This window comes from Rhinopithecus bieti, unplaced genomic scaffold, assembly GCF_001698545.2.
Source record: "Rhinopithecus bieti isolate Rb0 unplaced genomic scaffold, ASM169854v2 scaffold_9899, whole genome shotgun sequence".
NCBI lineage: Eukaryota > Metazoa > Chordata > Mammalia > Primates > Cercopithecidae > Rhinopithecus > Rhinopithecus bieti.
Window position 1 is genome coordinate 7033921 of NW_016806979.1, and position 26524 is coordinate 7060444.

General features: G+C 52.7%; 2 protein-coding genes across 4 annotated transcripts in view; one reads left to right on the top strand and one right to left on the bottom strand.

Annotated features, from left to right (window-relative positions):
• Nucleotides 1-688: 688 nt before the first annotated feature.
• BABAM1 (BRISC and BRCA1 A complex member 1) lies at nt 689-11909 on the bottom strand. 3 transcript variants are annotated; one of them, XM_017879526.1, is made up of 9 exons: nt 11774-11909; nt 10197-10494; nt 8155-8213; nt 5937-6057; nt 5776-5854; nt 3865-3889; nt 3055-3184; nt 2769-2855; nt 689-1185 (listed from the first exon to the last, which is right to left on the bottom strand). In XM_017879526.1, exons 2-9 carry the CDS (start codon nt 10479-10481, stop codon nt 982-984), a joined length of 990 nt encoding a protein of 329 aa, XP_017735015.1. In that variant the 5' UTR covers nt 10482-10494; nt 11774-11909; the 3' UTR covers nt 689-981. The 3 variants fall into 3 exon arrangements, with proteins under 3 accessions (XP_017735015.1, XP_017735017.1, XP_017735016.1); XM_017879528.1 differs by having other exon boundaries at nt 689-1059; nt 11774-11886; XM_017879527.1 differs by having other exon boundaries at nt 10197-10532; nt 11774-11880.
• Nucleotides 11910-14998: 3089 nt separating this feature from the next.
• The window catches only part of USHBP1 (USH1 protein network component harmonin binding protein 1), a 16863-nt gene continuing 5337 nt past the window's right edge, over nt 14999-26524 (top strand). The window contains exons 1-10 of the mRNA XM_017879571.1: nt 14999-15124; nt 15447-15548; nt 15644-15792; nt 17134-17572; nt 20279-20404; nt 20570-20706; nt 20873-21013; nt 21913-22086; nt 23241-23490; nt 24334-24555. Coding sequence (XP_017735060.1) covers nt 15495-15548; nt 15644-15792; nt 17134-17572; nt 20279-20404; nt 20570-20706; nt 20873-21013; nt 21913-22086; nt 23241-23490; nt 24334-24555 — 1692 coding nt within the window. The 5' untranslated portion in view covers nt 14999-15124; nt 15447-15494. The remainder of the gene's footprint in view (nt 15125-15446; nt 15549-15643; nt 15793-17133; nt 17573-20278; nt 20405-20569; nt 20707-20872; nt 21014-21912; nt 22087-23240; nt 23491-24333; nt 24556-26524) is intronic.

Here is a 26524-nt window from a genome sequence, read left to right on the forward strand (position 1 = left end):
CCAAGCAGCTGGGAATCACAGGCGTGAGCCACCAAGCCTGGCTAATTTTTGCATTTCCTGTAGAGCCAGGAAATGTTGCTATGTTGTCCAGGGTGGTCTTGAACTCCTGGCCTCAGGCAACCCTCCTATCATGGCCTCAATACTGCTGATGGAGCTGTTAAACCTCCCCCTTAGGGACGTATGATCCAGGCCTGGCTGATCAGAACACCATACAACCCTGGCACAGGACTAGCTCTTAATTTAAGGTCATGTAACCCCCCAAGGAAGTCCAGTCATATCCAGGTGCTGACAGAACTCTGCCTTGACCTGGATTGGGGTCTGGGGAGTGGTTGGAGCCATCATACACCTTTCCATTTGTTGGGGGGTAAGCAGGGCACATTGACTGGCAACCATGTAGTACCCTCCCCAATGGCAATGTTGACCTAGCACCTGGATACAGCCAAGCCTGAAGCTGTTGTCTTGGCTTTTTCATCTTTATTTTTGAACTTTTCATTTTATTTGAGAAAAGCTCTCGCTCTGTCACCAGGGTAGAGTACAGTGGTGTGATCTCAACTCGCTGCAACCTCTGCGTCCCAGGGGCTTTTTCATCCACAAGAAAGCAGCCACTCACCTTTGCTCAGTGGCTAAGTTTTCTGTCACTTGCAATGAAGATGATCCCAATTAACACAAAGTGATTGGTGTGGACTTTGGTTAATGAGTCTCAAATTTTTATTTTCATGGCAAAAATCACACAGGGAAGAACAAAAATTATCCATGACAAACTAGGAGTGGAAATGGGCTGGGAAACATGGAAGATGGATGCCCACAGTTCCTGGGATCCCTCCTGGAATCCTGGGTTTCCCTCCTAGGACCCCCGCCAAGGTACCCTAGGTGCCTCCTGGAACCCCCTGACCCCGGAGGTCCCAAGGAACCCAGTTTGAGAACCAAAGCTTTAGGCCAAGGACTTCCTTGCACAAGAAGATGCAGATGTACAGGGATGATTCAGACAGTGGCCTCAACCTCAGTGGCTTCATCCTCCTCCTCCAGCAGGCTGTAGGAAGCATGGCTCTGGCAGGGCCGCTGCAGGGGGTGGGCCAATAGTTTCGCCATGCAGTTGTGCAACTCCAGGGCTGGCCCAGCCAGCGCCACCTCATACTTGTAGCTGGTACCCTTGGTATCCAGGCTGCCCATGAAGGCAAACATGTCCTGGGGAGGGGCGGGGGTCAGTGAAGGTCTGTTCAGGCAGAGGTTACCCCAATAGGCCCTTCATATCCCTGGAGGGCTTCTGAGAAGAGGGGACATCTGGGGTGGGTTCTAAAGGGTGAAGAGGAGTTTGCCAAGCAGAAACCATTCATACATTGAGCAAACATTCCCTGCCACGGACCCAGTGTTAGGGATCCGAAGAGGTCCCAGTCATGGCCCCCAAAGAGTCCCCAGTGTAGAGAGACACAGTCACATACAGACACATTATCCTGGCCCCCACTTTGATCCTTCTTGAAAAACAGGGAGGGCTTCTCAGAGGAGGGATTTTTTATTTTACTTTTTTTTTTATTGTTGAGACGGGGTTTCGCTGTTGTTCCCAGGCTGGAGTGCAATGGCACGATCCCAGTTCACTGCAACCTCCAACTCCCAGGTTCAAACAATTCTCCCGCCTCAGCCTCCTGAGTAGATGGGATTACAGGCATGCGCCACCATGCCCGGTTAATTTTGTATTTTTAGTAGAGACACCGTTTCTCCATATTGGTCAGGCTGGTCCGAACTCCCGACTCAGGTGATCCACCTGCCTCGGCCTCCCAAAGTGCTGGGATTACAGGTGTGAGCCATCGCTGCCTGGCCCAATTTTTATTTTTTGACACAGGGTCTCCACCCTGTCACCCAGGCTGGAGTGCAGTGGCTTGATCATAGCTCACTGCAATCTCCACCTTTTGGGCTCAAGTGAGCCTCCTATCTCAGCCTCCCGAGTAGCTGGGACCACAGGCATACGCCACCACGCCTGGCAAGAGGGGGGACTTTTGATTTGGGTATTGAGGTATGAGGAGGAGCTGGTCTCAACTCCCTGTTCATAGTTGGGTAAACTGAGGTTCAGAGAAGTAAGGAGTACACTCGAGGTCCCACAGCTAGTTCAGGTCTGGGATGTGAAGGCCCAGCAGGGCCTGGGGAGTCCAAGAGGGATGGATGCTCCAGGCTGAGGGCACAGCGAGGTCAAAGGCAGGAAGAAAAGGAAGAGGGAGCCGGTTGCGGTGGCTCACACCTGTAATCCCAGCACTTTGGGAGGCTGAGGCAGGCAGATCACCTGAGGTCAGGAGTTCAAGACCAGCCTGGTCAACATGGTGAAACTCTGTCTCTACTAAAAATACAAAAATTAACCTGGTGTGATGGCAGGTACCTGTATTCCCAGCTACTCGGGAGGCTGACGCATGAGAATTGTTTGAACCCAGGAGGCAGAGGTTGCAGTGGGCCAAGATCGTGCCACTGCACTCCAGCCTGGGAGACAGACAGACGGAGACTCTGTCTCAAACAAAAAAAAAAACAGAAAGAAAGAAAGGAAAGCAAGGAACACTGGGGATGGGGGAGGTAGGACTCAAGATGTTTGCCTGGACCATTGTCCCAGTGGCTGCCACAGCAGACAATTGGGAAACAGCTGTTCAATGACCAAATGCCATGACCCACCCCGGCCAGGGCTCCAGGGCTACCAAATGGAGGTAGAGACCCCCAGACCCAGCACAGGTGTGTTCCAAGACATCCTGTCCACACCCGCCTGCCACTCAACACGTGCTGCGGCCTCTCACCTTCCAGCTCATCTCCTCCTCCTTCTCCTCGGTGCCATTGTGGATGTAAACAACGTCAAAGAAGAAATATGGGCACTGGAACATTTTCTGTGGGGGAAGTAAAGAACACCAGCCTCTGGGGCTTGGGTGACCCCATGCCCCATGTTTATAACTCCCCTATTTCTGCCTCAGACTCTGGGAACTTGCCTCTAGGCACTCCAGCCTCTGTGGTTGGGAAGTCCCTCCTGGTGTCAAACCACCATCTTCATGGCTGCAGGCACCCCTCCCTCTCCCAGGCCTCACCCACCTTCATGGGCTCCGTCAAGGAGAACTGGGGCTGGCAGGGTGGACGGCTGTAGACAAGGATGGTGCGGACCACATATGGTGGGGGAATCGTCTGCACGTTCTCTGTGACCGGAAGCTCAGTTTTCTGCTGGCTGCATACGCGGGAGGAGGGAGCAGTCAGAGCAGCCTGTGGGGGTCTGCCCCTCTTATCACCCTCAGAGAGACGCTAGATGCTCACCAGGCAGGTGAGGCCCCACTGATGTCTCCCAAGTTCACTGCTGCCTGTGAGGCGTCCCGTAAGCGGTTCCCTCTGCCCTGAGCATGTTCCCAGCCTCACCCCTCTGAGTGCAATGGTGAGATCTCGGCTCACTGCAACCTCTGCCTCCAAGGTTCAAGCAATTCTCCTGACCCGGCCTCTCAAGTAGCTGGGATTACCGGCGCCCATCACCACGTCCAGCTAATTTTTGTATTTTTAGTAGAGATGCACTTTCACCACGCTGGCCAGGCTGGTCTCAAACTCCTGACCTCAGGAGATCTGCCTGCCTTGGCCTCCCAAAGTGCTGGGATTACAGGCCTGAGCCACCGCGCCTGGGCCACCCTCAGTGTCCTGAGCATCCCCCATCACTGCTGTCAGCTGGAGCTGCCTAGCAGCACGTGCATCTCCACCGGCCCCCGTGCTCCCAAGACACATAAATGAGGAATTGCTCAGGGCGAGGTTGGAAGGGAGGAGGCTTTAAGACTCCCTAGATTATTTCTGGGCTATTTGGGGCTTCTTCCCGCAAGTGACCCTTCTCTTTGAAGGTGAGTAAGAATTTCTCCGCAGGGGACTTACATGAGGCTGAAAAGTCCTTCCAGATCTGGTGGGGATGCTAAGGAGAAGGCTGGTAGAGCACGAGTGAACAGGAACAGGTGGCTTCCCCGGTCCTGATGCTAGAGGAGACCCGGCACGCCTGCAGATGCACCATGTGACCCTGCCAAGTCACTTGCCCTCTCTGACACTCGAATTCCCCTCAGCATGGATCACAAAATAGGGTGCTGGCACCAGATGACGTAGGACTCTTGGTATGCCAGGCACAGTGGCTCACGCCTGCAATCTCAGCACTTTGGGAGGCCAAGGCGGGTGGACCACCTGAGGTCAGGAGTTCGAGACCAGCCTGGCCAACATGGTGAAACCCCATCTCTACTAAAAATACAATATTAGCTGGGCCTAGTGGCGCATGTCTGTAATCTCAGCTACTTGGGAGGCTAAGGCAGGAAAATTGCTTGAACTCGGGAGGTGGAGATTGCGGTGAGCCGAGATCGTGCTGCTGCACTCCAGCCTGGGCAACAAGAGCGAGACCCCATCTCAAAAACAATAATAAATAAGATCCACAGGGAGCCATGGGAGGTTTTGGAGCAGAGATGGGACGAAATCTAATTTGTTTTAAAACAGAATGGGGCTGGGCATGGTGGCTCATGCCTGTAATCTCAGCACTTTGGGAGGCTGGGGTGGGAGGATCACTTGAGCCCAGGAATTCAAGACCAGCCTGGGCAACATAGCAAGACCCCGTCTCTAAAAAACATACAAAATTGGCCGGGCGCAGTGGCTCAAGCCTGTAATCCCAGCACTTTGGGAGGCCAAGACGGGCGGATCACGAGGTCAGGAGATCAAAACCATCCTGGCTAACACAGTGAAACCCTGTCTCTACTAAAAAATACAAAAAAACTAGCCGGGTGAGGTGGTGGGCGTCAGTAGTCCCAGCTACTCGGGAGACTGAGGCAGGAGAATGGCGTGAACCCGGGAGGCGGAGCTTGCAGTGAGCTGAGATCCGGCCACTGCACTCCAGCCCCGGCGACAGAGTGAGACTCCGTCNAAAACATACTAAATTAGCCTGGTGTGGTGGTGCACACCTATAATCCCAGCTACTTGGGAGGCTGAGGCAGGAGAATCACTTGAACCTGGGAGGTGGAACTTAAAATGAGCCAAGATCGCACCATTGCACTCAGCCAGGGCAACGAGAGCAAAACTCCGTCTCAAAAAAAAAAAAAAAGCTCCCCTTTCCTGCACGGCTGGGCCCACTGTCCTCAAAACAAAAGAGCCAGGGGTGTTCTTGTCCTCCTGAAAAAAACTCTAACCATTTTTTACCTTTTCAACTTACAAGAGTCCTATTCTATTTCAGTTTTGGGCCACATATGAGCCTTTTATGTCCAAATTACCATAAACTGTCCTGCACCCAGGTTCAAGGGGCTGTAGGAGGAATGATGACATTTCTGTCACACACTGCCATTTACTGAGCACCAACTGTATGCCCAGCCCTGTGTGAGGTGATCCCCTTGTGGGTAAATTCTGGACCTCCTGAGTACAAATAAGGTACTTTTTTTTTAAAGACGGAGTCTCACTCTGTCATCCAGGCTGGAGTGCAGTGGCGAGATCTCAGCTCACTGCAACCTCCGCCTCCCAGGCTCAAGTGATTCTTGAGCCTCAGCCTCACAAGTCGCTGGGATTATAGGCGGGGACCACCGTGCCTGGACCAAATGAAGTACTTTCGCTTCTATATTATTACAGCATCTCCATGGGGTAGGCAGCTTTGTGCCTTCCACAGTACAGATGCGGAAACTGAGGCTCAGAGGGGTGACTTTCCCAGCCTTGGCAGGACTGAGATCTGAACTTCAGCCAGCCAGAGTCAGGACTCAGACTTTCCTGAGCCCCAAGGACGACAGGAGACAGCCCCCTTCACAGGGACACCCGTGCCAGGAAGGATACTGAAGGTGGAACAGGAGGCCGTCTCCAGATCATAGAGGCAGCTGCAGAGCTCACGGGGGTCAGAGGTCAGGCCGGACAGCTGCAGGGAAGCAAAGGCCTCAGCGCGGTGCTCCTCGGGCCCCAGGGGACCCCAGGGCACCCAGCGCCTGCCCAGGCCTCACCCAGGCCGTGTCGTCATTCACCACCACCAGTGCAAACTCGTGGCTTTTGTCGATCTTGTGTTTTGTCCGCACGAACATCTCGATCATCTTCTGGGAGACGTTGAGGGCGTTGGTTTTGGAGCTGGAGAGGCAGAGTAGAGGGGAATTAAGGTTCCCTCAGGGCCGGGCGCGGTGGCTCATGCCCATAATCCCAGAACTTTGGGAGGCCGAGGCAGGTGGATCACGAGATCAGGAGTTCAAGACCAGCCTGGCCAAGATGGTGAAACCCTGTCTCTACTAAAAATACAAAAAAATTAGACAGGCGTGGTGGCGGGCGCCTGTAATCCCAGGTATTCAGGAGGCTGAGTCAGAGAACTGCTTGAACCCGGAAGGCAGAGGTTGCAGTGAGCCGAGATTGTGCCACTGCACTCCAGTCTGGGCAACAGAGCGAGACTCCGTCTCAAAAAAAAAAAGATTCCTTCAGCGACCCTCCTCTGAGAACCCTGTATCAGCCCCACGATAAGGCCCTAGAAGTACAGGTCACACTGCAGGGGGATGGCGGAGCTCAGCCACAAACCCAGTAGACTGGCTGACATCTGAGCTCCTGCCCTCTCCAAATGGTCCCTCTGCGCAGCATGCGGATCAAAGTTCCTCAAGACTCATTGCAGGAACTTTGCTCAGCCATGGGCAGCTGTGATTGCCGCTGAGGGGAAGGAGGTGTCATCTTCAACATCTCCAAGTAGGCCCTCAAGCCCCATCCAGGCCCTGCCACTCAAACTGCCCCCTACCCCAGATACATGGCTCCAGGCAAGTATCATGTGTAGGCAGCACATGACTCCAGACAAGGGCTTCAGGGCCAGCTGGGCCTGGGTCCCAATCCTGGCTCTGCCCCATTGCTCTGAGCCCTCAATTGAGCAGGTCACTTTGCTTCTTGGCATCTCCAAGTCATTGCTATGAAGGGAGGCTCAATGGGTCATAGCCTTAACATTACCAGTTGTCCTTGCTACTCTTTTTTTATTTTACTTTTTGTGAGATGGAGTTCCGTTCTTGTTGCCCAGGCTGGAGTGCAATAGCGTGATCTCAGCTCACTGCAACCTCTTGTCTCCCGGATTAAAGTGATTCTCCTGCCTCAGCCTCCTGAATAGCTGGGACTACAGGCATGCGCCACCGTGCCCAGCTAATTTTTGTATTTTAGTAGAGGTGGGGTTTCACTATGTCAGCCAGGCTGGCCACAAACTCCAGACCTCGTGATCTGCCCACCTCGGCCTCCCAAAGTAATCCCAGCACTTTGAGAGGCCGAGGCGGGCAGATCACGAGGTCAGGAGATCGAGACCACCCTCACTAACACGGTGAAACCCCGTCTCTACTAAAAACAAAAAAATTAGCCGGGCGTGGTGGAGGTGGGCACCTGTAGTCCCAGCTACTCGGGAGGCTGAAGCAGGAGAATGGCGTGAAACCGGGAGGCGGAGCTTGCCGTGAGCGGAGATAGTGCCACTGCACTCCAGCATGGGCGACAGAGCGAGATTCTGTCTCAAAAAAAAAAAAAAAAAAGAGAGAGACAAGGTCTTGCTCTATCACCCAGGCTAGAGTGTGGTGGCAAAACCATAGCTCACTGCAGCCTCAAACTCTTGGGATCAATCGATCCTCCCAGCTTGCCCTCCCAAGTAGCTGGGAGTCTAGGAGCATGCCACCATGCCCAGCCAAGGCAGGCAGACTTCAGATCAGGAGTTTTGAGACCAGCCTGGCCAACATGGTAAAACTCTTATCTCTACTAAAAATACAAAAATTAACCGAGCGTGGTGGTGCATGCCTGTAATCTCAGCTACTCGGGAGGCTGAGGCACAAGAATCACTTGAACCTGGGAGGTGGGGGTTGCAGTGAGCTGAACTCACTCCATTGCACTCCAGCCTGGGAAAGAGAGCGACACCCTGTCTCAAAAACAAATAAATGAATAAATATATACATATATATATATATATTTTTTATTTTAGAGAGATGGGGTCCATGTTGCCCAGACTAGTCTTGAACCCCTAGCCTCAAGTGATCTTCCTATCTCGGCCTTTCGAGTCACCGGGATTACAGGCATGAGCCACTGCACCTGGCTCTTGCTACTCTCTGATACTGCCAGGCCTGAAGCCAGACCGAGCTGGTGTGAGTTTCAGAGTGAGAGCCCCGTATCTTTTGGGCTTGACCCTCCCGGCCATGGCCACATGTTCAAGCCCTAAAATGTCCCTCTTACCCGTTGAACGACTCCAGCTTTGGCAGTGACATTTCCTCTGACAGGTCCAGGCAGATAATCTACAAGGTAGTTGGAGGGTGGTGAGCATCCTCTGACTTTAACGTTGGCTCCCACACCACTTACTGGCCCTCTTCAAGCTGCCCTGTCTGAAAAGGCAGTACGGTGACCCCTAATCATGAGCCAAGCCATCCACTTTGAAAAGCAATGGCTTAGAAGCATGGGCGCTGAACTGGGAGTCCATGTAGAAAAGCAAATCAATGAGCCAGAGAATGTGTGACACAGAAACACAGAAATGAGGATATAGTGGGTCGAACTGTGGCTCCCAAAAGATATGTCCACCCAGAACCTGAGAATGTGACCTTATTTGGCCAGGCACAGTGGCTCACACCTGTAATCCCAGCACTTTGGGAGGCCAAGGTAGGCAGATCACTTGAGGTCAGGAGTTTGAGACCAGCCTGGCCAACATGGCGAAACCCCATCTCTACCAAAAATACAAAAAATTGGCTAGGTGTGGTGGCACGTACCTGTAATCCCAGCTACTCGGGAGGCTAAACCAAGAGAATTGCTTGAACCCGGGAGGTGGAGGATGCAGTGAGCCCTGATTGCACCACTGCACTCCAGCCTGTGACAGAGTGAAACTCTGTCTCAAAAAAAAAAAAAAAAAAAACAGAGGCCAGACATGGTGGCTCCCACCTGTAATCCCAGCACCTTGGGAGGCTAAGGCAGGCAGATCATGAGGTCAGGAGATCAAGACCATCCTGGCCAACATGGTAAAACCTGGTCTCTACTAAAAAATACAAAAAGTAGTTGGATGTGGTGGTGAGTGCCTATAATCCCAGTTACTTGGGAGGCTGAGGCAGGAGAATCGTTTTAACCAGGGAGCTGGAGGTTGCAGTGAGCTGAGATCATGCCACTGCACTCCAGCTGATGACAGAGCAGGACTCTATCTCAAAGAAAAAAAAAAAAAAAAAGAATGTGACCTTATTTGGAATCAGGGTCTCTGCAAATGTAATTAAAGTAAGGGTCTTGAGATAAGATCCTGTTTTGATGACAAATGTCCTTATAGGAGACAGAAGAGAAGACAGTGAGAAAGACTTTATGAGGACTGGACAGAATTGGGCAAAGACAGTCGAGCGCAGTGGCTCACGCCTCTAGTCCCAGCACTTTGGGAGGCCAAGGCGGGTGGATCACCTGAGCTCAGGAGTTCGAGACCAGCCAGGCCAACATGGTGAAACCCCGTCTCTCCTAAAAATTAGCCGGGCGTGGTGGCATGCGCCTGTAGTCCCAGCTACTAGGGGGGCTGAGGCAGGAGAATCACTTGAACCCAGGAGGTGGAGGTTGCAGTGAGCCGAGATCATGCCACTGCACTCCAGCTTGGGCGAAAGAGTGAGATTCTGTCTCAAAAAAAAAAAAAAAATTGGGCAAAGACTAGAGTGATGCAGCCATAAGCCAAGGAATGCCAGGAGCCACCAGAGGCTAGAAGAGGCAAGAAGGGACCAGGTGGGGTGGCTCATGCCTATAATCCCATCACTTTGGGAGGCCAAGGCAGGCCGATCACCTAAGGTCAGGAGTTCGAAACCAGCCTCGCCAATGTGGTGAAACTGTGTCTCTACTAAAAACACAAAAATTAGCCGGGCGTGGTGGCGCATACTTGTAATCCCAGCTACTTGGGAGGCTGAGGCAGGAGAATTGCTTGAACCCATGAGGCAGAGGTTGCAGTGAGCCAAGATCGTGCCACTGCACTCCAGCCTGGGCAACAAGAGCGAAACTCCATCTCAAAAAAAAAAAAAAGACAAAAAGAAGAGGCAAGAAAGAATCCTCCCTTAGAGCCTCCAGAGGGGGCGTGGCCCTGCCGACACCTGACTTCTGGCCCCAAGAACTGTGAGAGAATAAATTTCTCTGGTTGAAAGCTATCAAGTCCATGGAGACATGTGGCAGCCACAGGTAACTAATACAAAGGGAATGTCTGCAGAGTGAATCCCAAAAGACAAGATGCTAGGTTTCATAGCATCTTAGAGCCCCAGGCCACCCCTTCTACTTACCACCTTCTCTGGACAGTTGACCCTTGGTGTCCGAATTTGGACCTCAGGGGCTGGCGGGGGCACCTGCCAGGACTTAGGGCCGGCTCCTGAAGTGTTGGGGCTCCCATCGTCAGCACTGGCGGCCTCACCCTCACCCTCGCTGCGGCTGCCCACGCTGGCCTGTGCCCCCACTGCCCGGTCCTCAGCCCCTTCAGGATTGGAGCGAGTGCGGGGCCGAGGCTCTGCTGTGTGCTCCTCTTCCTCCTCCTCCTCTTCAGTGGGGCTGCTGGGCTCCACCACTTCCATGGCTCCTGTGTGGCTAGATGGAACACAGACAGGGGAAGCCAGAATCCTCCCCTTGGGAGTTTTGAAAACATTTGGTTATGATCGGGCGTGGTGGCTCACGCCTGTAATCCCAGCACTTTGGGAGGCCGAGGCAGGCGGATCACCTGAGGTTGGAAGTTCGAGACCAGCCTCACCAACATGGAGAAATCCCGTCTCTACTAAAAATACAAAATTAGCCAGGCGTGGTGGTGCATGCGTGTAATCCCAGCTACTCGGGAGGCTAAGGCAGGAGAATCGATGGAACCTGGGAGGGGTGGTTGCAGTGAGCCAAAATCCCACCATGCACTCCACCCTGGGCAACAAGAGTGAAACTCGGTCTCAAAAAAAAAAAATTTTGCTTACTAAGAAGGAAGAGGGTCCATGAGCCGCTTACTGATGATGAGTCACTCCTCTTAGGGAGTCTGTTTCCTCAGCTGTAGAACGAGTGCCTTTTACACCTATCAGCTGAGTAGTCACTCTGATATAAGATAACAGTCCCCCCTCTTTTTTCCTTTTTTTTTTTTTTTTTTTTAACGTAGTGCTAGCCCCATGCCCCTATTCGGCCGGTGAGCACATCCCAGCTCTCTGGCCACTGAAAATGGCTCAGGGATGGGCACATGACCCAAATCAGGCCATTGAGTGGCAGCTCTGCAACTTCTAACACTGCCATCAAGGAAAAGAGACTCCCATTAGAGTTGCAGAGCTGGGAGAATAAAGTTGAGAGCTGCGAGGGGCCCCTTTTGCCTCTAAAGTAAAAAGCGAAATGGTCTCTACCCAGAAAACTGCTGATCGAATTCTGACCACCTGGACCCAGCTCCTATTAGACCCAATCTATAAGCCACTAACTTCCTTTTCTTCCTTAAGCCACATTGAGTAGGGTTTTCTGTTACCTAAAACTGAAAACGTCTTGGTGAATAAAGGAATAATAACCTCTAGGACACCCTCGTGCCTAGCGGGTGTCTGCATGGGGGAGAAGCAAAATATTAGGACTGTGGTTCCTCTTGGAGAGAAATAGGACACGAATGGAACAGTTTGTCTATCTGGGCAATAGGCACGGGCTTCCCAAGATGGTCTTTGAGCTCCTTGCAGTCCCCACGCCTCTAAGGAAAACAAAGCTTTAGTGACAGCAAGAAGGATGGAGACTAGACTGCATAAGAAACCAGAAATAAAGGCGGAAGCCCCAGGAAAGGCTAGGAGCTGGATTTCTCGGGGCAAAGGGAGCTGGGCCCCTAGGAACGGGCCGCGCATGCTTTCACCACCCAACTTCGGCTCACCGTAGCCTGAGCCTCCTTCTAAATCAGCCGCCGACTCTCTAGGAAGCCGCCATCTTTACAGCCGGAAGTTGTGCGGCGCAGCCCCGACGCCTCCTGGGAAATGTAGTTCAACGGGTCGCAGAACAAGCGGAGACAGAAACTGCTTGCGGCTAGGAAGGACTTGGAAGCTGATAGGCTAATACTGGGCTAGGGGGTGGGGTTTGGAGTGCGACAGTGTCAGTGCTTCTACCGTGATAGGCTAAAACGTGGAATACAGGTGGAGCTTGCAATGTGATAGGCTAAGAGGGACGAAGAAGGCCGATTTAGGGAAAGAGGAGGAGCTGATTGGTGATTGGTGGAGCTGGCCTGAGCCTCCATGTGAGGCAGCTATTCCCATGTGGGCGTGGCCTAAGCATCCAGGGCCCCTCCCAACTACTTAATTCCTGCTCGTTATTTTACATATATTTGCATGAATCAAAAAATACTTACTCTGGTCTTATTGGGTCACTGTAGGTGGAGGGAAGCTAAGTCGGGCCTATTTCAAGCCTGCCTCCTTTTTCATGGCTTTTTTCTTTCTTATTTTTAGAGACAGGGTATCGCTCTGTCGCCCAAACTAGACTGCAGTCACGCGATCCTGGCTAGTCACTACAGCTAAGCGATCTCTCAAGTAGCTGGGACTACAGGCGAGGACCACCGCTCAGGCTAAACCAGCCTTCCTTCTTTTTTTTTTTTTTTTTTTTTTTTTTTTTTTTTTAAAGGGTTTTTTTTTTTTTTTTTTTTTTTTTTTTTTTTTTTTTTTTTGAGACGGAGTCTCGCTCTGTCGCCCAGGCTGGAGTGCAGTGGCCGGATCTCAGCTCACTGCAAGCTCCGCCTCCCGGGTTTACGCCATTCTCTCGCCTCAGCCTCCCGAGTAGCTGGGACTACAGGCGCCCGCCACCACGCCCGGCTAGTTTTTTGTATTTTTTTTTTTAGTAGAGACGGGCTTTCACCGTGTTAGCCAGGATGGTTTCGATCTCCTGACCTCGTGATCCGCCCGTCTCGGCCTCCCAAAGTGCTGGGATTACAGGCTTGAGCCACCGCGCCCGGCCCCTTCTATTTTTTTTTTTATTTCAGACACAGTCTCACTCTGTCGCCCAGGCTGCCGTTGTCTTCTTATTGCACACTTCCCCCTTAGCCCCAGAAGTATGCATGCTGGAACTACAGGCGCCCACCACCACGCCCGGCTAATTTTTTTGTATTTTTAGCAGAGACGGGGTTTCACCGTGTTCGCCAGGATGGTCTGGATCTCCTGACCTCGTGATCTGCCCACCTCGGCCTCCCAAAGTGCTGAGATTACAGGCTTGAGCCACCGCGCCCAGCCGTTGTTTTTTTTTGGTTTTGGTTTTGGTTTTTTGAGATGGAACCTCTCTGTGTCGCCCAGAGGTCTGTCGCCTAGAGCAGCTCTTTGAAGGCTCTAAGCCTTTGTCCAGGCAGTTCCTTCTGCCTGGAATGCTGTTCCTCCTGTTGCTTTTCTGGCAAGTTCTTCATCCTTCAAAGATCACCTTTACACAGCCCCTCTGGCTATTCTCGGATTAGAGCCTGGCCAATGTGGCAGGCTTCTTTGACCCTTAAAAAAAAAAACTGAGGGGTTGGGGGCAGTGGCTCACACTTGTAATCACAGCATTTTGGGAGGCTGAGGTGGGTGGATCACGAGGTCAAGAGTTGGAGATCAGCCTGGCTAATATGGTGAAATCCCGTCTCTACTAAAATTACAAAAAATTATCCGGGTGTGGTGGTGCACACCTGTAATCACAGCTACTCGGAAGGCTGAGGCAGAAGAATCGCTTGAACCCAGGAGGTGGAGGTTGCAGTGAGCCGAGATCACGCCACTGCACACTCCAGCCTCGGTGACAGAGCAAGATTCCATCTAAAAAAATAAAATAAATAAATAAACTGAGGCTTCAAGTGGCTCTTAAATACTTCTGGGGCTGGTGGGGTCGATGACTCATGCCTGTAATCCCAACACTTTGGGAGGGTGAGGCGGGTGGATCACCTGAGTTCAGGAGCTTAAGAGCAGCCTGGCCAACATGGCAAAAACCCATCTCTAGCCGAGTGCAGTGGCTCATGCCTGTAATCCTAGCACTTTGGGAGGCTGAAGCAGGTGGATCACCTGAGGTCAGGAGTTCAAGACCAGCCTGGCCAACATGGTAAAACCCTGTCTCTACTAAAAATACAAAAATTAGCCGGGCGTTGTGGTGGGCACTTGTAATCCCAGCTACTCGGGAGGCTGAGGCAGGAGAACTGCTTGAACCCAGGAGGTGGAGGATGCAATGAGATTGCACCGCTGCACTCCAACCTGGGCGATAGAACGAGACTCCATCTCAAAAAAAAAAAAAGAAAAAAAAAGGTTGGGCGCAGTGGCTCACGCCTCTAATCCCAGCACTTTGGGAGGCCGAGGTGGGTGGATCACGAGGTCAGAAGATCGAGACCATCCTGGCTAACACGGCGAAACCCCGTCTCTACTAAAAATACAAAAAAATTAGGCGGGCGTGGTGGCAGGTGCCTGTAGTCCCAGCTACTCGGGAAGCTGAGGCAGGAGAATGGTGTGAACCCGGGAGGCAAAGGTTGCAGTGAGCTGATATCGCACCACTCTACTCCAGCCTGGGCGACAGAGCGAGAAGAGAACTGTCAGCCCACAATGGAGAGACAAGCAGAGAAGAAGAGTTTACAGGGGAGCCAAATAAAATCCATCAGCTCAGAGGAACATTCTAGCTCTTTTTTTTTCTTTCTTTTTGAGACAGTGTCTTGCCTTGTTACCCAGACTGGAGTGCAGTGGCGTGACCATGGCTCACTGCAGCCTCAACTTCCAGGTATTAAGCAATCCTCCCACCTCAGCCTCCCGAGTAGCTGGGACTATAGGCATATGCCACCACTCCTGGCTAAGTTTTATATTTTATGTAGAGATGGGGGTCTTGCCATGTTGCCCAGACTTGTCTTAAACTCTTGGGCTCAAGCGATCTGCCTTCCTCAGCTTCCCAGAGTGCTGGGATTACAGGCGTGAGCCATGGTGCTCGGCCCATTCTAGCTCTTGAGAAATAAAATCCAAGAGTCAGAGCTAGAAGAGCCATGGGCTTGGAGGCTCAGACGAGGAGGGGCTGAAACCTTGGGAGTCAGGTATGTGTGCCCCGCTAGGGCTGCAGGAAGCCGCTGTCCTCAAAAAGGAAACAACACAATAACAAGTCACATGACCAGGGGAGGGGGTTTCCTGTTTCCTGGTCCCTCCCAGGCCAGGCCTGGCCAGCCCAGGCCTGACCAGGCAGTGGCCAGAGTGACCCCAAGACAGTGTCCAGGGACTCAGGCCTCTGATCAAGTTACCCCCAGAGGATCAGAGAGGTAGAGAGAGCTGAACCTGTCATTTAGGAGGGCCGCGGAGGAGAGGGAATTATTGAGATCGCATTCCCAGGCTCAAATAGAGGAGAGAAGGGGACAAAGATGTAGTGAAGGTAAAGAAGGCAGAGAAGAAGGGGGAGATCCAGACAACCTTGTTAGGTAGTGAGCTGCCTGTCCAGGGAGGCATTCAAATGTGCCCAATCAACATTGATAACAAAATCCCTTCCTGAGGGTAGTCAATGCCCCATTTCACAGCAGAGGAAATTGACGTTGTCCCTTGTCCAGGACAACAAAGGCAAGAGGTCATGGCAGGCTGTGGTTTTAGGGGTTGACGAAGGAGAAGCATTCAGAGGGCACTGGCTTCTGGACAGCAATGAGTGCCCGGGCCACGCGGCCCCGAAGCCGGCGAGGGAGGCATGCTCTACCCGTAAGTGTCGCCCTCTCCCCTCCACACCCAGCTCCTGGGGACCCCAAGGTCCTGTCCTGCCTGGCTCAGAGCGGGGCCATGGGGGTCATTTGCAGGGTGAACTGGACCCCGTGGCTGAGAGTTCAGAGGAGGTTGAGGCAGCCAGTGGGAGCTCCAAGCTCAGCTTTGCCCCACCTCCAGTGAGCTCCGGGCTGGAACAGCTGGGCCCCATGGAGGAGGTCAGTGGCCAAGGCCTAGGAAGCAGGTGAGACCCCCTTGGTCTGTGCCCTTCACTCCAGTCCAGACGCATCTTTGCCATCTGCAGATCTGCTGATGTGCCCTCTCTGCTCACACACCTACCATAGCTCCCTGTTGCCTTCAGCCTGACTTTCTTTTTTTTTTTTTTTTTTTTTTTTTTTTTTGAGACGGAGTCTCGCTGTGTCACCCAGGCTGGAGTGCAGTAGTGCGATCTCGGCTCACTGCAAGCTCCGCCTCCCGGGTTCATGCCATTCTCCCGCCTCAGCCTCCCAGTAGCTGGGACTACAGGCGCCTGCCACTATGCCCGGCTAATTTTTTTTTTTTGTATTTTTAGTAGAGACGGGGTTTCACCGTGTTAGCCAGGATGGTCTCGATCTCCTGACCTCACGATCCGCCCGCCTCAGCCTCCCAAAGTGCTGGGATTACAGGCTTGAGCCACCGCGCCCGGCCTCTTTTCTTTTTTTTTGAGTCTTGCTCTGTCACCCAGGCTGCAGTGCAGTGGCACAATCTCCACTCACAGCAACCTCTGCCTCCTGGGTTCAAGCGAGAGCCTCAGCTTCCTGAGTAGCTGGGATTACAGGTGTGTGCCACCACACCCAGCTAATTTTTGTATTTTTAGTGAGACAGGGTCTTGCCACGTTAGCCAGGCTGGTCTTGAACTCCTGACCTCAGGTGATCCCCCCACTTCGGCCTCCGAAAGTGCTGGGATTACAAGTGTGAGTCGCTGCCCCAGAAGACCCCATTTCTAGAATCTTCTGTCTCTCACCTTCAGGACTTTCCCAGTGCCTGTCACAGTCCAACTTACTATTCACTCTGCTTCGCAGCCCCAGGTCTCCCCTCCAACTTCTCCACCACCTCTGTCCAGCCTCTTCCCTGAATTCCCAGCCTCCCAGTGTCTCCCTGGGATGCAAGTCCCAGAACACGCAGCTCTTGCCAACTCTCTGCCCCACTCACACCTCCCGAAGACCATGAAGTTTAAGCCCTAAAAATTCCCTGCCCTGGGCCGGGCGTTGTGGCCCACGCCTGTTGTCGCAGAACTTTGGGAGGCCAAGTCGGGCGAATCACCTGAGGTCAGGAGTTTGACATCAGCCTGGCCAACATGGTGAAACCCTGTCTCTACTAAAAATACAAAAATTAGCCGGGCGTGGTGGTGGGCGCCTGTAATCCTAGCTACTTGGGGGACTGAGGCAGGAGAATCACTCAAACCCAGGAGGTGGAGGTTGCAGTGAGCTGAGATTGCACTACTGCACTCCAGCATGGGCAACAGAGTGAGATTCCGTCTCAAAAAATAAAAAAGAATTCCCTGCCCAGCATGGAGCGACTCAAGTGCCTGAGTTGGTGTCCACAGGACCGACAAGAAGACGGATGAGGGCACTGGCAGGGGACTGGCCTCAGCCCCCGAGGTGCCCCAGAAACCTGCAGTGGAAGCCCACCAGGCCCCAGAAGCAGCCCTACAGTACAAGGAGACTGTGCCCCCCGGGATTGGGGCCCCCGATGTGTTTCAGACCCTCCAGCACGCTCTTAGCTCCCTGGAGGCAGCAGCTGCAGCCTGGCGCCACCGGCCCCCCAGCCATCCTGGGCCGATGGGGTTGGAAGACACAAGCAAAGGGGGACCAGGTCCCCTTGGGAAGCAGGAAGGGGCAGGGAGCAGCCAGCGAGAGGCAGCTCGCCTGGCTGAGAGGAATGCCTGGCTCCGGCTGGCCTTGAGTAGCCGAGAGGATGAGCTGGTCCGCACGCAGGCCTCCCTGGAGGCCATCCGAGCTGAGAAGGAGACGCTGCAGAAAGAGGTAAGTGGGGCCATCCTGAGTCCCATGTGGCTCTCTGTCTGAGGGAGGAGGCAGGCACGATGTAGGCAATATTCATTCATCTGTTCATTCCAAAAACCTTTTGAGGCTGTGTGTGGTGGCTCACGCCTATAATCCCAGCACTTTGGGAGATAGAGGCAGGAGGATCCTTTGAGGCCAGGAGTTCAAGACCAGTTTGGGCAACACAGCGAGACCCCCACCTCTGCAAAAAATAAAAAATAAAAATCAGCCAGATGGGCCAGGCACGGTGGCTCACACCTGTAATCCCAGCACTTTGGGAGGCTGAGGTGGGAGTATCACAAAGTCAGGAGTTCAAGACCAGCTTGGCCAACATGGTGAAACCCCATCTCCACTAAAAATACAAATAAATAAATAAATAAATAAATAAATAAATAAATAAATAAAAGCCAGGTGTGGTGGCATACGCCTGTAATTCCAGCTACTCAGGAGGTTGAGGCAGGAGAATCACTTGAACCCGGGTGATGGAGGTGGCAGTGAGCTGACATCACATCAATGCACTCCAGCCTGGGGGACTGAGTGAGACTCTGTCTCAAAAAAAAAAAAAACAAAAAAAATTAGCCAGGCATGGTGGCATGGACCTGTAGTCCCAGGTACTCAGGAGGCTGAGGCAGGAGAATCGCTTGAGCCTGGGAGGTAGAGGTTGCGGTGAGCCAAGACTGTGCCACTGCACTCCAGCCTGAGTGACAGAGCGAGACTCCGTCTCAAAAAAAAAATTCGTATCTTTAGGAAACCTACACTTAAGTGTATAGAGGTAAAAGGCCATAATATATAGAACTTATTCTCAAATGTTTCAGAAAAAAAATCATACGTCAAATGATAAGGCAAATGGGTATAAGNCATGCCTGTAATCTCAGCTACTCAGGAGGCTGAGGCAGGAGAATTGCTTGACGCAATTCTGCAGCTACCAGGGAGGCTAAGGCACAAGAATCGCCTGATCCTAGGAGGCAGAGCTTGCAGTGAACCGAGATCGCACCACTGCACTCCAGCCTGGGTGACAGAGTGAGACTGTCTCAAAAAAAAAAAAAAAAAAAAAAAAAAGCCAGGCATGGTGGCTCACGCCTGTAATCCCAACACTTTGAGAGGCCGAGGTGGGCAGATCACAAGGTCAGCAGATCGAGACCATGCTGGCTAACACGGTGAAACCCCATCTCTACTAAAAATACAAAAAAATTTAGTCGGGCGTGCTGGCACGCGCTGGTAGTCCCGGTCCCAGCTACTCGGGAGGCTGAGGCAGGAGAATCGCTTGAACTCCTGAGGCAGGAGAATCGCTTGAACTCAGGAGGCAGTGAGCCGAGATCCCGCCATTGCACTCTAGCCTAAGCGACAGAGGAAAACTCTCAAAAAAAAAAAAAGAAAAGAAAAGAAAAGAAAGAAAACTGAGGGTGGTGAGACCAGGCCCTGGAGTGGCAGCATGACTGGCCTGTTCAAGGAACCCGAAGGACGCCAGTGTGGCTGGAACACAGGGCGCAACAGGGAGAGTGTGGGGAGCCAGAACAGAGGGAGGACAAATGCAGATCGCGCAGGGCCTCGTGGGCTGCAAGGAGGCACTTGGGCTTTGCTCTGATTAAGGTGAGAGCCCCGGAGGGTTCTGAGCAGAGGAGGGGGTGCTCGACGCAGGTGTTCAGAGGCGCCCTCTGGTGGCAGAGGTAGGAACAGTCTGAGAGGGTGAGGGTGGACTCTTGGAGAGCCAGGAGGTGACTTCACTGGTCCAGACACGCAGGATGGTGGAGGTTGTGGAGGTGGAGAGATGCGGACGGATTTTGGGTGATGTGCAAGATGGGTGTGAGCATGAAGGCTAGAGAGAACTTCAGGCTTTGGGACCTGAAGGACTAGAAGGGAGAGATGGAGGAGCTACAGGGTGGGCAGGTTTGGCTGGTGGTGACCAGATCTCTTTAGCCCTTGATAAGCTCAAGTGCCCATAAGACATCCACGTGGGGTCCTCAAGGGAGCAGCTGTGTGTCTGAGTCCAGGGCTCAAGGGAGACAGCAGGGCAGGAGGGAGACACTTGAGCATCCTCAGCATGTAGGTGGCATTTAAAGCCATGTGGCTGCTGGGTGCAGTGGCTCATGCCTATAATCCCAGCACTTTGGGAGGCTAAGTCAGGAAGATCACTTGAGGTCAGGAGTTCAAGACCAGCCTGGTCAACATGGTGAAACCCCATCTCTACTGAAAATACAAAAATTTGTCAGGCATGGTGGCAGATGCCCGTAATCCCAGCTACTCAGGAGGCTGAGGCAGGAGAATCACTTGAACCCGGGAGGCAGAGGTTGCAGTGGGCTGAGACTGTGCCACTGCATTTCAGCCTGGGTGACAGAGCAAGACTCTATCTCAAAATAAAATAAAATAAAAAAGTCATGTGGCTGAATGAGGTATTGAGAGGGAAGCCCTCATCTCAGGCTGGTAGGAAAACTCGGGGCTATGGGAGCCCAGTCCAGGGATTCATTTTCCTCCAGAGTGGGGCCCATTTTTCTGCTGGGAAAAATGAAATCCTCAGCAGCTGACAAACATTCCCAAGGTCAGACAGTGAGATTTTTGGCAGGCTAAGTATCCAAGCCTCCTGCCTTCCAGCTAGGGTTCTTGCCACTTCCCCAAGAACAGGCCTTGGGGAGGGAAGGCTGGTGGTTGGTTTCAGCCCCTTGGCCTGACATCCCCCCTCATCCTTCCCAGGTTCAGGAGTTGCAGAATTCCCTCCTGAGGCTGGAGCCCTTCCCACGTCTTTCCCACAGCCAAGCAGGTGGCTCAGGCAGTGGTTCTAGCAGCTCTGAGGCAGACAGGGAACCCTGGGAGACTCAGGTGAGTGTGAGTAGTTCAATCCCACGGTCTTCATGTCCTTAGTCTTCTGGGGGATGAGACTCAAATCTTTGTCACGGGATCCAACAGCTTCTGGGGTTGCAAAATACCTACAATCCCAGGCTCTTGGTGACAATTGGGGTCAATTACATCACCTTTTCTTGGCAGGACTCCTTCTCCCTGGCTCACCCCCTGCTTCAGCGCCTCCGCAGCCATTCCAGCACCCAGATCCTTGGGTCTCTTCCCACCCAGCCCCTCAGTCCTGAGATGCACATCATGGAAGCCCAGATGGAGCAACTCCGGGGGTAAGAGACTCAAATGCTGAGCTCATAAGGGCACAGGCACCTCCTCCAGCTGAGTTACAAGGCCTGGAGTCTGAAGCTGCAACAGGAGGGAGGGTAAGGGTGGAAATTGAGGCCTGACTGCCTTAGAAGGCCTCTGACTTTCCCTCTTCCCCACCTTCGGGAACAGGAGCATTGAGAAGCTCAAATGCTTTAACCGTCTGCTATCAGCTGTGCTCCAGGGATACAAGGGCCACTGTGAGGGCCTCAGTATGCAGCTAGGCCAGCGGGAGGCTGAGGCCACAGCATTGCATCTGGCCTTGCAGTACAGGTCAGTGTACCCTGCCCGTGATGTCACCAGCTGGGGAGGGAATGGGCTTTCTGAGGATGGCCCCAATCCACAGAACCCTCACTGGAGAGCACCTTCCCCACTTCAGAAATTAATTTTTTCGGGGGGGGGGGCAGAGTCTTGCTGTGTCACCCAGGCTGGAATGCAGCGGCGAGATCTCAGCTCACTGCAACCTCTGCCTCCTGGGTTCAAATGACACTCATGTCTCAGCCTCCTGAGTAGCTGGGATTGCAGGTGTATGCCACCATACCCAGCTAATTTTTGTGTTTTTAGTAGAGACGGGTTTCACCATATGGGCCAGGCTAGTCTCGAACTCCTGACATCGTGATCCACCCAACTTGGCCTCCTAAAGTGCTGGGATTACAGGTGTGAGCCACCTCGCCCGGCCCAGAAATTAACTTAAGGCAATTTTAGTTCAGGGTTGGTAAGGGAGTCTACATGCTTCCAGAGTTGAGGACAGTGGGGAGAAGAGGAGCTCAGGAGCAAGTGGGGACTGGCACCTATAGAGCGAGATGTAGCTAAGCGTTTTTTTTTTTTTTTCTTTCTTTTTTTTTTTTTGAGACAGAGTCTAGCTCTGTCACCCAGGCTGGAGTGCAGTGGTGCCCTCTTGGCTCACTGCAACCTCCACCTCCCTGGTTCAAGCGATTCTCCTGCCTCAGCCTCCTGAGTAGCTGGAACTACAGGTGCGTACCACCACACCTTGCTAATCTTTGTATTTTTAGTAGAGACGGGGTTTCACCATGTTGGTCAGGCTGGTCTCGAACTCCTGACCTCAGGTAATCCTCCCGCCTCAGCCTCCCAAAGTGCTAGGACTACAGGCGAGGGCCATTGCACCCAGCCAAGCTGAGTGTCCCGAAGCACTCAGAACCAGTGTCCCACAGTGAGCACTGTGAAGAGGCATACAGGGTTCTTCTTGCTCTGTGGGAGGCCAACTCAGAAGCAAGAGACGAAGCCCCCACGGGTGACCTGCAAGCAGCTGAAGAGGAAGCATGGAGGCTGCTGGCACAAGAGGAGGCCACCATGGATGCGGGGGCACGGCAGAATCCACAGCCAAGGTACCTCCCCGGAACCCTGGGAACTGGCCTGGTTGAGGAGTGGGGTCTTGACTGGGAAATAGGGGTCCCAGAGCTCACCATGTTTGGGGGCTTGGTGTGGCTGTGTCCAGCAAGGTTGGTATGGAGCACACTGTAATTGGTTGACATGAGGCTCAACTGCAGTTGGCCTGTTGCTACTTGACAAAGTTGGCATGGTGGTTGACAGACATTGCAGTTGGCGTGAAGATGGATAATGATGCCTACTGGTTAAAACTGGCACCCGCAGCCGGGCACAGTGGCTCACGCCTGTAATCCCAGCACTTTGGGAGGCCGAGGTAGGCAGATCGCTTGAGCTCAGTAGTTCAAGACCAGCCCTTGTAACGTGGCGAAAGTCCTTTTCTACCAAAACTACAAATAAATTAGCCAGGTGTGCCCATGTAGTCCCAGCTACTTGGGAGGCTGAGGTGGGAGGAAGCCTTGAGTCTGGGAGGTGGAGGCTGCAGTGAGCTGAGATTGCACCACTGCACTCCAGCCTGGGTGACAGAGTGAGACCCTGGTTTTTGTTTTGTTTTGAGACGGATTTTCACTCTTGTCACCCAGGCTGGAGTCCAATAGTCTGATCTCGGCTCACTGCAACCTCCGCCTCCCAGGTTCAAGTGATTCTCCTGCCTCAGCCTCCCAAGTAGGTGGGATTACAGGCTCCCACTACCATGCCTGGCTAATTTTGAATTTTCAGTAGAGATGGGGTTTCTCCACATCGGTCAGGCTGGTCTCCAACTCCCGACCTCAGGTGATCCACTTGCCTCTGCCTCCCAAAGTGCTGGGATTACAGGCGTGAGGCACCGTGCCCAGCCCCAGCTAATTTTTTTTATAAAGACGGATTCTCACTCTGTTGCCTATGCTGCTCTCAAACTTCTGGCTTCAAGCAATCCTTCCGCCTCAGCCTCCCAAAGTGCTCGGGTTACAGGTGTGCATCACCGCACCTGACCAAAATGTGGTCTTGACGGAAGATGGTGCCTATTGGGGTATGTTGGTGTGACAGGGGCCACCACAGATGGCAAAGACTCCATCATGGCCAGTGAGATGGAAGATGATGGACCCTACCAGGATTGGCATGAAGTTAACCCACCTATGCCTGCCGGTGTTGACATAGGCACCTCTTCTGTTTTCTGTAGCCCTGAGGGCAGCAGTGTGGATAAGCCCACACCACAGGAAGTGGCTTTCCAGCTCCGAAGCTATGTCCAGCGTCTCCAGGAGCGCCGTTCTCTAGTGAAGATTCTCTCAGAGCCTGGTCCCACCTTGGCACCCATGCCCACTGTGCCCCGTGCAGAAGCCATGGTGCAGGCCATTCTGGGGACCCAGGCTGGCCCAGCTCTTCCCCGACTGGAGAAGACACAAATTCAGCAGGACCTGGTGGCCACAAGGGTACAAATGGGCTGTGGTCACTGTCAGTTTTCTTGGTGGGACAAAATCCTTTACTGAGGCTGGGGGATCAAGGAGCAACGGAGAATTCTCCTGGGCTGGGTGCAGGCATTGTGAAGGAGAATTGGAACTGGGGTTTTGAGGGATTAATAGGAGTTTGTCTTCTGGGGTTCAGTTTCTCAATAGACTACAAATCTGGCTCTCCAAAATGCCCTTCCTATGGGAAGAGGTGGGAGCAAAGAACACAGTCTTGGGTTTGTAGCTTGGCATGAAAACCTTGAGGTTCTGGAGCTGGAGAAACTCCAGAAGCTTTGACAGAACTGCTATATGACCTACGTAAGCTACTTGCTCTCTAGGAAATGCCATTTCTACAGCTGTGGTTTTTATGGGAGGAAGATATTTCCACCTCACAAGAAAATGGTGAAGGTCCTAGGTTTTTTTTTTTTTTTTTTGAGACAGAGTCTTGCTCTCACCCAGGCTGGAGTGCTGTGGCGCTATCTCGGCTCACTGCAGCCTCTGCCCCCACCGGGTTCAAGTGATTCTCCTGCCTCAGCCTCCTGAGTAGCTGAGATTACAGTTGTGCACCACCACACTCGGCTATTTTTTGTATTTTCTGTGGAGACGGTGTTTTGCCATGTTGGCCAGGCTGGTCTCGAACTCCTGACCTCAGGTAATCCACCCACTTCGGCCTCCCAAAGTGCTGGGATTACAGGCATGAGCCACCGTGCCCAGCCAAAGGTCACTGTTTTTGTCTGAATAGGCCTCAGTGGGTGCCTCTTGGGGTCTCGGTTTCCCTGCAGTTGACCGTAGAAGCAGAAATTCTCTCCCCTCTCCTTGGTCCTGCAGGAGGCCCTGACGGACCTGATGCTTCGGCTGCAGCTGGTGCGGCGTGAGAAGTGGGGCCTAGAGCTGCGGGAGGCTGCCCTCCGAGCCCTGGGTCCAGCTCACGTGCTCCTGCTGGAGCAGCTGCGGTGGGAACAGGCAGAGCTCCGGACTGGTGGGGCAAACAGCAGTGGCGGACATAGCAGCGGAGGTGGCAGCAGCGGGGACGAGGAAGAGTGGTATCAGGTGAGCCGCCCTGCCTGAACCTGGCAGGGGTAGTAGCTTACTAATGAGAACATAGTCCTTGTCAATCACAGCACCCCCCCCCCTTTTTTTTTTTTTTTTGAGACGGAGGTTTGCTCTTGTTGCCCCGGCTGGAATGCAATGTTGCCATCTCTGCTCACTGCAACCTCTGCCTCCCAGGTTCAAGTGATTCTCCTGTCTCAGCCTCCTGAGTAGCTGGGATTACAGACACACACCACCACATCTAGCTAATTTTTGTATGTTTTGTAGAGATGTAGTTTCACCATGTTGGCCAGGCTGGTCTCGAACTCCTGGCCTCAAATGTTTCGCCTGCCTCCGCCTCCCAAAGTGCTGAGATTACAGGCATGAGTCGCTGCGCCTGTCCTTAATGCAGCTCTTTGAATCATCTCTCCCACCTCCAAGCCTTTGTACATTCTGTGTCCCTGCCAGGAACTTCCCTGTTTGTGTCATAAAGTCCTCGATCTCCTGTAGATCTTAGCTTAGACATCACCTCCTCAAGGAAGCCCTCCTGGAGTGACTTCAGATGAGGTTTCCTGTTACATATTTCCCTTATCAAGTTACCCAGGCACGGTGGTCCCAGCTACTGGGGAGGCTGAGGTGGGAGGATCACTTGAACCCAGGAGTTGGAGGCTTCAGCAAGCCACAATTATGTCATTTCACTCCAGCCTGGACCACAGAGCGAGACCTCATCTCTCTTTATTTATTTATTTTTTGAGACAGAGTTTTGCTCTTGTCGCCCAGGCTGGAGTGCAATGGTGCAGTCTTGGCTCACTGCAGCCTCCGCCTCCCAGGTTCAAGCAATTCTCCTGCCTCAGCCTCCCAAGTAGCCGGGATTATAGGCGTCTGCCACCGTGCCCAAATATTTATTTATTTATTTATTTATTTATTTATTTATTTTGAGACTGAGTGTCGCTCTGTTGCCCAGGCTGGAGTGCAGTGGCGCAATCTCGGCTCACTGCAACCTCCGCCTCCGGAGTTCACGCCATTCTCCCGCCTCAGCCTCCCGAGTAGCTGGGACTACAGGCGTCTGCCACCTCGCCCGGCTAATATTTTTGTAGTTTTAGTAGAGATGGGGTTTCACTGTGTTAGCCATGATGGCCTCGATCTCCTGACCTCGTGATCCACCCTCCTCGGCCTCCCAAAGTGCTGAGATTATAGGCGTGAGCCACTGCACCCGGCCAATTTTTGTATTTTTTAGTACAGATGGGGTTTCACCATGTTGGCCAGGCTGGTGTCGAACTCCTGACCTCAGGTGATTTGCCTGCGTCAGCCTCCCAAAGTACTAGCATTATAGCCATCAGTCACAGCGCCTGGCCTTTAATTTTTTTTTTTTTTGAAACAGATCTTGCTCTGTCACCCAGGCCCGCGTGCAGTGGCGTGATCTTGGCTCACTGTAATCTCTGCCTCCCAGGTTCAAGCGATTCTCCTGCTTTGGCCTCCCGAGTAGCTGGGATTACAGGCTTGCACCACCATGCCTGGCTAATTTTTGTATTTTTAGTAGCGACAGGGTTTCACCATGTTGGCCAGGCTGTTCTCAAACTCCTGACCTCAGGTGATCGCCCACCTTGGCCTCCCAAAGTTCTGGGATTACAGGCATGAGCCACTGCGCCCAGACTAATTTAAAAAATATATATTATTATTATTTCAAACAAGGATTAGACAGGAGCAAGGACTTCCCGTGGATCTCTTTTTTTTTTTTTTTTTTTTTTTCAACAAGGGTTTGACAGGGGGGAGGACCTCCCCGGGGTCTCTTTTTTTTTTTTTTTTTTTTTTTTTGAGACAGTCTTACTGTGTCGCTCAGGCTGGAGTGCAGTGCTGCAATCCCAGCTCACTCCAACCTCTGCCTCCCAGCTTCAAGTGATTCTCCTGCCTCAGCTGCCCAAGTAGTTGGGACTACAGGTACCCACCACCATGCCTGGCTAATTTTTTTTTTTTTTTTTTTGGAACAAAG

Coding starts and splice junctions, on each gene's coding strand:
- BABAM1 (XM_017879526.1), bottom strand. CDS start 10,481: ATGGAAGTGGTGGAGCCCAGCAGCCCCACTGAAGAGGAGGAGGAGGAA. Junction 8,214..10,196: donor TCAACTGTCCAGAGAAGGTG/GTAAGTAGAAGG, acceptor ACTACCTTGTAG/ATTATCTGCCTGGACCTGTC. Junction 1,186..2,768: donor AGGAGGAGATGAGCTGGAAG/GTGAGAGGCCGC, acceptor GCCCCTCCCCAG/GACATGTTTGCCTTCATGGG.